General features: G+C 45.0%; 1 protein-coding gene across 2 annotated transcripts in view; it reads left to right on the top strand.

The window, feature by feature from the left end:
• TEX264 (testis expressed 264, ER-phagy receptor) overlaps positions 1-12,119 on the top strand; it is a 127,487-nt gene that overhangs the window by 100,813 nt on the left and 14,555 nt on the right. For both annotated transcript variants that reach the window (XM_090022477.1, XM_090022478.1), the window contains exon 5: positions 303-474. In XM_090022477.1, the coding sequence (XP_089878603.1) occupies positions 303-474 (172 nt within the window). The remainder of the gene's footprint in view (positions 1-302; positions 475-12,119) is intronic.

Here is a 12,119-nt window from a genome sequence, read left to right as displayed (position 1 = left end):
GACTATCTTCTATCTCCTCTAATCTGTTTTCTCTGTGGTATTTCTGTGTTCATGTTGCATGTTGGCTAATTGGCAAATTGAGGGTCTTCAGCAATCTGTCAGAAGGTGCTCAGCCTCTCACAGGTTCAGGCATCCAGGGTCTTGGGGGATATGATCCAAGCAACTGAACAAATACGCATTTGCTTGCAACCAATAGTAGATACAGGTTCACAAGTCCCCGGGAATTGCTGATCAAAGAGGTCATGTGGAGATGTAGCCTTGTAATGGATTATATCTCATTATGTGTGCCTGTTTTCTCTCAGGAGAGGAAGCTGTGTGCCTATCCCAGGCTGGAGATCTACAAAGGAGACCAAATACATTTTTTGTGTCCCCTTGCCCGCCAATGGGACTTCTACGTGCCTGAAATGAAAGAGATTGAGAGGAAGAGCCGAGCAGCAGTTGCCGAGGCTGAAGATGCCCAGACAGACATCACAGGTACCTGTGGACCACATGCATCTTCCTTTTCCTTTCCTGTGGAAGTCAGGTCTCCCCAGGATTAGCTGGATGCAGGTGTCTCCAGTTCTGAGTTATACACAGAGCAGACATGATGAAGGGGAGCAGCCTGAACTGAAGAAAAACATTTCTTTAAACACCATTAAATTCCTGCAGGGTCCTATTGCAATTACTTCCTATTTCCGTCAAATCATTTAAATTGAAATAAATGTTGATCTTGTCACCAGCTAAACCCTGAGGGTGTGTGGCATATCTTACCGCTGCATACTAGTGCTTATAATGTCAATGAGACAATAAGCTACTCCCATCCTTAACTGTAGCACTGCAAAGGTCTTACCACTGTTTGGTTAAGATAACTTTTAGCTGTTGCTGTTTTCTCTCATCCCATAGCCCTTCTTTGATTTCCTGTTCCCCTCTCACATATGAAATTCTGAATAACCTAGGTAACTGTTTTCTGCACCCAATGACAGAATTGTCCAACAGCATCTGCTGAAGGAGATCTACTGGAGTCCCCGTGCATATATAAAGGAAACAGTTCTAATCACCGTACGTGCATAACAACAGCACTGTCCACAGTTATCATAGCGCTACTGATATAATAACACAAAGTGATAGTCACTGGGAGCAGCCCACATGCTCACGTTTTTGTGTTAACAAAACGATGTGGAATTTGTGATTGTGCTGTATAAGGAGCAGATGTTTTATCTATGGGATGTACATTACATTATACATGGATTCCTGTGAAGCAGGTGAGAAGCCCACTTCTTACGTTTCAGGTCATCTACACCTATGTATGAATTAGTACATCTATGTACTGATATAAATTAAAAAACAAGACATATCTTTTTCACATGGGCAGTTTTATAATGTTTTTGCATGTCTTGAATTTAGATTTTTTTTTCTTTTAAATGCTTAGTCAAATTTAACTTAAAGTCAAGCAGAGAAGCCATTTTCTAAGACATCTGTTCATTCAGCATTACACTCAGGATTCCAGTTTCACAAGCATCAAGCAGTTCAGCTTTTCTACACTATTTTGTGTAGTACTGCAGTGAGGTCTTCATTATCACATGATGCACCATGTTGCAGGCTATTCAGACAAAAACAATGTTTAGTTATGCTGAATTTGTACTCTCCCCTACAGCTTTCAGTCCGCAGGCAGCGTTTTTGTTAATGGACAGCAGCATAAAAATGCTTTGCACACCTTCAAATCCTTGCATGCCTTTTGGTTTCTGGTTTCCAGTGATTGCATACATGCACCCATGATAACTTTGTATTCGTGAGGTCATGTAAGAAAAGCTCTACTTTAATGCAGTGGTGCCCAGCTTTTTGGCTCTGTGGATTAGATGAGTGGTTCTGAGTCAGTCTATGGTCTGGATCCTTGCCCAAGAGCCCAATCCAGCATGCAGGGCTGGTCTAGCAATAGGCCATAGCCCGATTCAGCACATGATGCCTGGGCCCAATTCACTATGCAAAGACCAGCTTGGTGCAGGGCTGGGAACCCATCTGGCTCACAGGATGGAGCCGCAGTATGCCAGATTCAGGCCCATCCCCCTGGCCGCACATGCTGTATCAGGTTTTGCACCAGATCAGGCCCCCAACTTCAGCCCTGCAGATAGGGCCATGCCATCTGGTCCACAGGGCTTGGAAATTTGGTGGGGGGGGGAGGGATGGAGGCAGTGCCACTGTTAATTGCCACCACTCCCCTACTGCCAAATTTCTGGACCTGTGGGGAGTCCACATGCTGGATTTGGCTCATGGGCTGGAGGTTGGGGCAGAAGTGAGAGGCACAAACCCTTCTCTTTCTCTCTGAGGTTGGAGCACTTCAAATTTGGCACCATGCAGACCTGCAGTCCCCTACCCTCAAAGCACTTCAGAATAGCTGTGAATGCATGCAGTGACACAATTCTCTAACCACAGGGTTAGAAAATCCTTGCATGGCAAAGGTTCCTGAGGCTTGATGAGTGCACCAGAGAGCACCCCTTGGCTATCTGTCCTAGTCCTCTCCTCTCCGCTGCCCCCCTGGGGGTTGTGGAGAACTGAGCACTGTGGGATGCCAAAGGACCAGTCTAGCAGACAGACATTTCAGGAAATGTCTAAAAAGGAAGAGTTTCAAAGATGTGGATTTTTTTTTCAAGAATCATTTTTGAAGTGCTTTGCCTATCTTTCAGGTGCTTCTTCAGTGGGACACTGTTTGGAGGGCTTCAAAGGCATTTGGAGCTCTTCAAACAGCATATCTGTCCAGGGCTTGAATTACCTGACTTTATTGTAACATGACTTTTGGTTAGCATTATTAATTGATTGGAAAAAAAGTTTCTATAAAGCTGTTGAAAAACAGAAAGATGATTATAAAGAGAGAGAAATCTAATGTGATTGGATATTCCCCACAGGTGGTTAAAATTCCCCTCACCAGCTAGGTATATGGAGGAAAAGTTTTTTCACGCTTGTGATGTTGTGAGATGTTTAGACTTCACATCTGTGAGGTCACTATGAGGTCCTGGATGTAGCAACACACAGTCAACAGAGTGCCAGCAGTTCTTTGATGGCTCTGTCATTTTTTTTTCAACTTTCTGATTGCAAAGATAATCTTTCTAAACATGACCTGATGCAATGCTGACTTTCTGACTGTGGAAAGCCAGCTTCAAATCATAGCCTTGAGAGGTTTCAATTGCCTTCATAAAGACCCAGGGTTGAGTTTATATGTCAGTGCTGTAAAATAATTGGCTGGCCATTTTAGCATGAGTAAAACTGAGACTGATGATGGAGCTTAACGTAGTGTATAGGCCCTGAGTAGTCACACTTTCTTCACCCATCCTGACCCTTCTCCATGCCCGTGACATATGACTGTGAAATGTAAAAAAAACCCACTGAACAATTGGAACAGCAATTTCACCATTAGGATTTCAGTGTGTGAATCAGACTAATGGTTGGTCGAGATACCATTGATGTCACAACCCCTCTCCCCTGATGTCACAATTCCACCAATTTGGCATAATTCACTTAAAATCAAACTTGGAAGAATAGAGCGACCCTTTGTGTAGCAAATAATAGCAAATGCCTCTTCAGGGAAGACTGCTAGTGGTGGGGAAAGCCTTCCACTTGTATGTTGTTGCTTGAAATCCTGTTCAGGTAAGCAGTACATAAGAAAATAAATGCCATGCTGAATCAGACCACAGGTACACCTTGCACAGTATCCTGTGTCTCACAATGGCACAGAGTGGATGCAAATGGAAGGCTATTTATGCAGGGTCTATCCAGAGTGATTGTCCTCTGCCACTCTTCCCCTACAGCTTCCAGCTTTCCTAGTGACCAAAAATTGTTTCTCTCTTTTGGCCAATGGGCTTTGTGACATGAATTCTTGGTCTTAGGCCAGCTTTGACTGAGTAGATAGTGGTATTAAAACAGTGCCAGAATAACTGGCCCTTATGTTAGTAATCTCAGTAGAGAATCCAGGAACTAAATGATCTATGGAGGCACACCCCTTCCTTGATGGGTTCATTATAGGTTTGGGTTGGGTGGGGTCAGGGGGCCTTGAACTGCTGTAATCATTATATTTTTGTTGTGTGACAAGAGGCCTCTAGGGTTGTCAGTTCAGCGCCCTTAAGCACTGCAAACTTATACAAGAAATATCAGTAAAAACAAAATAAGTACCTTCTACCTCTCCATTCTCTAGTTTCCCGACAGAACTGCCCACTGCCCATAAACATTGCACATAAGGGTTTGTGGAACATAAGGCTGTCCCTGGCACTCTTTCTATTCTGCTCACAGCCAAGCTGAAGTCAGGCCTTGACTGTGAGGTGAGTAGAAAGGGGTTTTTTTCTTTCTTAAATTGCTTCCCCCCCCCGTCCTTTTTGTTTGCTGTTCAAAAGAACGGGTTCATCCTGAGTCATGGCTTCTTCCAATGCACATGCTGGTGGGTAAAGGATCTTAAATGATCTAGAAGCTTACTGTGTTTTTTATTCATTATCCATTGATTTCTGCCCCCCTTGTCTGGCTGTACAGGCCTGATATGAAGGCCACAGTGGCCCAGTTCTGACCCGCAAACTTGTTTTTCCATAATTACATGGGTTTTTGGATCATCACTTGACCCATCCGATTGCTGTTTCAGACTTCCCAGTGTTATAAAGGTACCTGTGTAGAAACTAATATCAGATAAATCTGGCAGTGGTATGGCCCCCACATCTGTTACACCAGATTCTCAGCCTGGATAATTCACCGTTGCTTCTCTGGAGTCAGTGGATGTACCATGATTTACACCCAGATCCAGCCCTTAATATTTTGCAATGCTAACCAAATCCTGGGATGGGGAGGTAGCCTTATTCACTGTTTCCTTGAAATGCATTTATGTGTTGTGCATGTGTGCCTATAAAATATATTTATATGGGGCAGCTGAATGGGATGTGTGCAATCTGTGATTTTCTCTTTGGTCCTGGCCCCTGGAAGCTGCTAAGCACCTTACACTCTCGTGCAGGCAAATAGGAAATAAGGATGCTCAGTGCTTTGTAGGATTGGATCTTATCTTATCATCTTCCTCCCTCTTCTCATCAAGCTACAACCCTAAACTATGTAGTTTACAGAATGGTGGGATTGGGGTGTCAAAAATAATCTGCAAGTGATGCAATTTTTACCTTCCCCCTCACCCCCAGACCTCCTCCTAGAGGTTTAAAAAAGCCAGGAAAATGCAGTTTCACACAAAGGAAATGTGTAGGGGCTTTTATAAACCTGGTTTGATTTCCAAGCAGCCATCATATTTAATAATTCTCTTCCCCAATACAGCACCTCTTGTCTGGGGTTCTCCTAGCTCTTTACAAAGAGCTATATTAGAAATTCCCAAGTCTGTCTGCATTAGTGATTTCATTTACGAATTTCTAGCAGAAGGCTCTGCCATTTCCCCACAGACATCGGATATGGATGGTGTCATTCAGAACCCAGCGACCTGTAGATGTGCAATAAGGCTTTGGCTTTCTGAAGTAGAGCAGTGATCCTGCAACCTTGAAAAAAATCACATCTGTCTCTCGAGTCTGTCTGTCATCTTTCCTTTCTATCGACTTAATCCGATGAGGTGCTGAGTGCCCTCAGCTGCACCTGATTTCAGTACCAATGGAGGGTGTTCAGTACCTGCTGGCTTGGGTTCAATGCATCTCCTTTAGCTAATATCTCTGCCCACTGCAATGAATATGACCACTTCTGTGAATATGCCTAGAGGAATTAGGATGCTCAGCACCTATGATGTAGCACCAATCCTTTCCATTTTCTGCAGCCATCAAGGTCAGCAGAAGGAGGATTTGGAAAGAGGCTGATGGCTCTCCCGGGTCTGGTGTCAATCACAATTAGCATTGTTTTGCACTTAATTCTTTTCTAGGGCTTTAGCATCAGCTATGGGCTCCAAGAGCCCTCATTCCAGCTTTGCTTTCAGCAGGGTGCTCTCTGACTTGACCCTGTCAGCACAGGGAGGATCAGAAGGTCAAATCAAACAAAAGTAGCCTATTAACATGGGTTGAAGGAAGAACGTGTTTTTTGGAGTGACTGGAGATGTTTTCTTGGTGGTGGCTTCTGCTAACAAGCTCCGATGCTATCTTTGTTACAGATAAATTGGTACCATTAGCAACCTGGCTGTAGCAGAAGGCCTCCCAGAATGCTTTCTGGCGACCTTATTTCCAGAAGAACCATGTTTAAGGAGGGATCATGGGTGGAACGGATACGGAACATCACCAGTCCTCCCAGTCCTGCCTTTCCTTTCTGGAGCCTCTGCAGGGTGCAGACCTGACCTGCATGTTCCCTGCTCTTCCAGCCCTAGGGGCTTCACCGTGCTCTACTGATGCCCTTAATCCTGACCTGAAACATTCCCTGGTATATCAGACTTCAACTACATTTAAGCAGAAATCTCTCAGCTTAAAGGCCAGGAGCCTTGTGCTGTGCCCACAGATCTGAACCAGTGCGAGTCAGATCTCATCTCTTATAAATCCAAGGCAGGCTTTGAACCCCATCTCAAGCTGTAAAAAGCTAGCACGCTACTTCATGGTGCCCCCCCAGCCTCCGTGGGCCTTCCCCACATTTCCCCTTTCTCTCTTGGAAGAAGTCTGTGTGTCTGTCCAGTTAGCACCTGTTGCTAGAGGGATCAGCTTGTTGCTGTGCCTGTGTCACTGGGTCACAATATACCTTCCTTGAATGAAGGCTGCAAGTGCACATCCCGCTGGGGGGTTACACACAGGTTCCCTGCCTGCTTCACGTGCTTGCTCTGCCATTTCAGCCTGGCAGGCCCAGGCACTGGCACCCCTGCTGTTCTGCCTGCCCCTGCCCATCTCCTGGTGGCTTTTGTGTGGGGTTTGAAACACTGTGATTAGCTGCGCCTCTCCTGTTATTACATTGATCTATTATTTAGAGAGAGAGGAGATGAATATTTGATAGAGCTCAGAGCCTGGCTGGGGAAGGAGGGCCAACGCACTGAAAGGAAGAATTATGGATTAGGCTCTTCCGTCACAGCAGGAGGCCACAAAAGCTTTTCTTCACTTTTTAACCCTTGCTTGTCCACAAGTCCTTTGGAAATTCCAGTATGCCCTCCCCAGGCTCTTGCCTGTCCTATAGCCCTTTTCCTACTCTGCATTCAGGTGGCGTCATCCTCACAGTTAGGTAATAACAATAGCAGTGAAGCCTTAGTAGCACAGCCACCTCCTAAGTAAATACCCAGGGCCCTGGGTAGGCTTGCCTAGATCTTCCTGCGACCAAGACTTTGTTGCTATCAGCCCTGAGCTAGCAGGATTAAAGCTACCACAGGCATGTTTGTGTGCTGCAATCGATGATTGAAGTGCAGACATAGCCTCAGGCTGCTTGTCCCCTTCAGTTGTCATGTCCTCTCTCAGAGCCAGCGATCTGTTCTTAAAAGAGAAACAGCCATGCAACATAGGTACAGAGCGGCAGGGTGGCTGTCATGAGCTTTATGATGTCACACTGAAGTAGTCACAACCCATAGAGGTGGCACTTCCATAGTGTCGTTTAGGTTAGAGGTAAGTTGGTTTGACCTGAGTGTTAGACCCTGACTCCCTGCGGCGCCCAATGACTAGGGAGACAATGATCCAATTCCTCATGGATTCTGTTACTCACTAGAGCAAGCAGGGAGCAAACACCAGCACACATTGCTCACAACAGCTTTATTCAAAATGGAGACAGCTTCAGGCCAGCTCCCTCGCAGACACACAGCCTGTGAAACCAGGGGAGCAGCCGTGAACAATAATTTTTCCTACATTTATACGCTTTGGGTTATACTCATTAACATTTACTTTACCTTCACTCCTCCTTTGATTCCACCCATTTCTCCTCCCCTCTCAAACTCTGCCTCTGTTTACTGTTTACTTCATTAGCATGGATTTGCCTATGCATTTCATTCATTTACATGTCTTTTTGCTAAGAGTGCATGTCTAAGATCTTGACTTTTCTTCTTCGGTCAATGGGCGGTCTTTGACCACAACCTGGAGGTTTCTTCACTAATCATCATTCACCTTTTCGCATATGTTCATTTTGGATTTTGTTACCAATTACATGTTGTTTTTCACATTCCAGTCTGTTCTTCTGTCTCGTGTTATTCCTAAAGCTTCACCTCATTCACAGCATGCAGACTCACACAGACTCACTTTAAAGACGCAGTTAAAATGGTTACTTAACATAAGCAAATAGCTGGCTTAACATAAGTATTCATAAGCAAAATCTGCTTGCCTAAGCATCTTACATATACTTTTAATATATTATTCTGCCTTGTGGTCAGCAGCTCTGCTAGGCCACAGGTTACAGCCTTGTATTCAGTTGCAAATCCAGTGCTCCCTAAAATCCAAATATTGTCACCCTAACACTGAGACAGGATCATAGGAAGATCTCTATTATGGTCCCTCTTTCTGAATTTCTCTTGAAGAGGGAGCAGGTATCCCCAGGCAGGCAAGGGGGATAGATGAAAGATGGAACCTCTTACATTCCCGGTGATTTTGCATGGAAAACTAATGCTAAAATGGTTATGAATTATACTGAACCACCCTGTCTGTCCTACCAAGTGGCCAAAGAAAGGAGGAGATGTTTCCTTTTCCCTTTGTTCACTTTCTTGCAGGATCATCTCTCTGTCTTTCTGTCTCTAGTCTCCTTTGTGGCAGATCATTTTGACCTGACTAGCTGCTTTTCTCATGTATTTCCAGCAATTGTCCATGAGCAACAAGTCTGCTCCTAGGGGTGACAGTTTTGCTGTCTCTTTAATTCATGTGCATGAGTGTGTGTGTGTGTAAGAGAGAGAGAGAGATTTTGTGTAAGTGAAAGGTGCCAGATTGACAACTCCAGTGAGAGAGGTTCTCTGTTTATCTCCCAAGCAGGTACAATATGGACAGCATCGTCATGAGCTGTCCTTAGGAATGCACCTAAGCCCTGATGTGAAGGGGCCACCTTTGCAGGTGACAGTGAAGTTCAGTCTCCCTGAACTGTGCTGTCCTGGGATTTTCTGCTCAAATTGTCATGTAGCATCATTGCAGCATTGGTTGCTGTGTTGTGGCTGCTTGTATGCCAGGAATTGAATTGAGGTCCCTTGCCATTTGAAGGGAATCGCAATGAAGCACTTTCAGGTGGAGGCTCTGTCAGAATGTGACAGCATCCACAGCAAAATATTGGACATGCCCAGTGACCTACCCCCATTCCCTGAAGAGCAGGGCCACCATCCAGTATTTTCTTTCTGCTGTGACCTAGTTGAGCCCTACACCTTCCTTGGAGGCTCTGGCAGGTGCTTCCCTATCAAGCACACTTCATTCTGTGCCGTGCAAATAGGATGCATAGTGCAGCTGATTTCCAGGAGGTCGCTCACCCCAGCAGAGGTTTGTTTGCAAAGTGGTTAAGGCATCTTGCTATGGCATTAAAGGCATGAATTCAAGCCAAGGGTGGTTGGAAAAATGAAGCACAAGTGTAGACAGTATTGCCCTTTTGACCAGCATAATGTCATGTTGGTTAAAAATCGTGTGCTCTGACATATCTATTCCACACTATCACACCCTCCAGTACTACTACCAGTGGAGGAAAAGCAGGGTTAGGCCAAGGGTTAGAAAGAACACTGGAAATCCCCCAGTGTAGTCATGCAGGACGCTGAAGCAGTATATGCTACAACTCTTAAGAGAGTTCTCAGCCTAGCACTGACGATCCCGCACACAGTGCTTCCCTCTGTACTGAACTCATGCCTCAGCTCATTGTCTGGGTACTGAATTCTTGGACGATGTATCCTCCATGTCCTCTTCTGGAGGACATGTGAGCCTCTGAGGCTTGTTAAAAACAGACAAACATGCCACTTGTGGCATGAGGAAAGGCTGTTGTTTCTGTTTTCTTAGCCAAATTGCAATGCAGTTATTGTCTTCTGCTCCCCTGAAATCCACCCAGTAATTTCAATTAGAGAACTTCCTTTCATGTCCCTTGTACAGTTGATGCAGATCAGCTGTCATGGTGCACCCTAGAGTTGGCTGCCTCTTAGCACTATGCAAAATATTTTCTATGTCAGTCAACATCAAAGAGGACAGTTTTTTCAGACCATCAAATAGGACATATCAAGCAAACTTTTTCCTCTACTGCTTCAGCTCAACATCTGGGATAATCCGGCTCTCAAAAAGTGCCAACCTGAATGAGTTAACTGGTGCCATATTGCTCTGACCCTTGTGAGATGCATCCTGTTATGGGAGTTGGTGTTGGAGGCCTTGAGTGAAGCCCTCAGGCAGTTCTTAACACATTTCCAAGATCTGCCACAGTTTCTTTTATCAGGGGCCAACTCCCAGTACAGAAGATTTTCCTCTCAACACATGGATGGACTGTTGCGGCTCTGATGATCTCAGTATGAATGCCAGTCAGCCCTGCCCACTGGAGAATTTCCTCTATATTTGAGGAAATGTAACTTAAGGAGGTTAAGAATAAATCTGGATGAAAGAAGATATAGGTATAAGATATAAATCTGCAGAATTTGGATTCAAACACAGGTCTTTACTTTGCAACTGGTCTTATCTTTCTCATTGGCCAAATCAAACCCTTGAAGTGGTCCACAGCCGAGCCTTACAACTTCAGTCCTGGTCTAATATAAATACAGTATAATCTTGTTATAATAATGATTCAAGTCTCAGGAGGGTTCTGCGGCTCCCTGTTATCACAGCCTGGAGATAACTTCCTAGTCAGAACTGACCCCATCACTAACTTGAGTTGTCTTTACACCTGGCATGTCTGAAACTGTCTCTCTTTTTAATTAAGAAAATCTTCTCGTTCCTGATTCATGCATCTACTGTGGTGGGACAGCAAGGCAACTTTGATTTGTTGGTTGTAACACAACTTCTGGGGTCCTTGGAGGAAACAGTAAATAGCAGGAATCCTGGTATTCATGTGGCTTTCTCAATGCCTGAAACAGCTACATGTTGTAGATAAGACTTTCACACCCTGCCCATGCTGAATCCAGCAACTGTGTCATCTTGGGAATGGAGCTGGTGAGGGCCACGGAGAGTGAGATACATAGGGATTCACACCTTTATATCAGCAGGCTTTTGGGGGTAGAGATGTATGAAGGTGACGTAGACAAGAGGAGAGATTCGAAGTACCTTGCACAAGACATATTTAGACTGCGACAACACTCTTGGGTGTCCCTTTCCCCACCTTGCCTCTGACTTTGAACTCCTGTACATATAGCAGTTATGAGTCATCCTCCATGTGTCCTGACATCTGACTGAGGTGATCTCAAGTGGATTCCTTACAGAAGTCCTATGCAGCTGAAAGGAAACTTATTTATTGTTTGAAGGCAGTTCATTGGTGAGTATGGTACTCAACACTCCTGTCAGGAGGCCACTGGTAGTACCCAGAGGCAGGTTGTTTATGCTGCTGCTGGTGTCAGTGTCAAATTTCCCTGAGATATCTCAGATTATGGCTTTTAAAAAATTGTTCATCCAAGCACAGGGAGCATTCCTTACTGAGTGAAGTCTTTCATCTTCTGCCAAATCTAAACTTTCTTTTGAGAAATAATGCAGCCATCATTGTCATGAGTGGCCACGGATTTTGGATGTCTTCATTATTGCCTGGCCAGCTCTAGACAGTTGGAGTATGACAGCTGTCTCCAGGACACAGTGAGCACTCCAGTAGTCCCTGGAGGGACATCATCTTTGTGGTCAAGAATGGATGATGAGCATGGATTTTTTTACTAAGCAGCAGACTTAGTCCTTGAGCTAGGGCAGGGGTGCCTTAGCCCTGTCCCCCATGCTGGATCCAGCCCATGGACTGAAAGTTTGACACTTCTGGGTTAAGGCATAGGTGCATGGGCTGGTACACTGTCTGAGTAGCTCCTTTCTGCACTTAGAGGGGGTGGTAGTCTGGAGACCTGATGTCTTCCCTTCTGCATGAGGCAAGGCATTTCCGGAGGTCAGACAGAGGAAGGAACATTGAGACTCACTGATGAGCTGGCTTGAGCTAAATTTAGCAACTGCCCTCCCCAAAGGGTGACTGCATCTACCTGGCAGAAACATAGGAGCTAATAAGAGAAATCCTACTTAACAGGAAAAGAGCAGTGCAGGTGCCTTCAGTGAGCAGATGCGGGGAAATCAGGATCCTCACACCAGCCTTCTCTACACCTGCCTCTTATTTGGATCTCACAT

This window comes from Crocodylus siamensis, chromosome 11 (assembly GCF_052110815.1).
Source record: "Crocodylus siamensis isolate JL-2025a chromosome 11, ASM5211081v1, whole genome shotgun sequence".
Lineage (NCBI taxonomy): Eukaryota > Metazoa > Chordata > Crocodylia > Crocodylidae > Crocodylus > Crocodylus siamensis.
The sequence above is the reverse complement of the archived record's forward strand: the minus strand, read 5'-3'. Positions and strand labels throughout refer to the sequence as shown.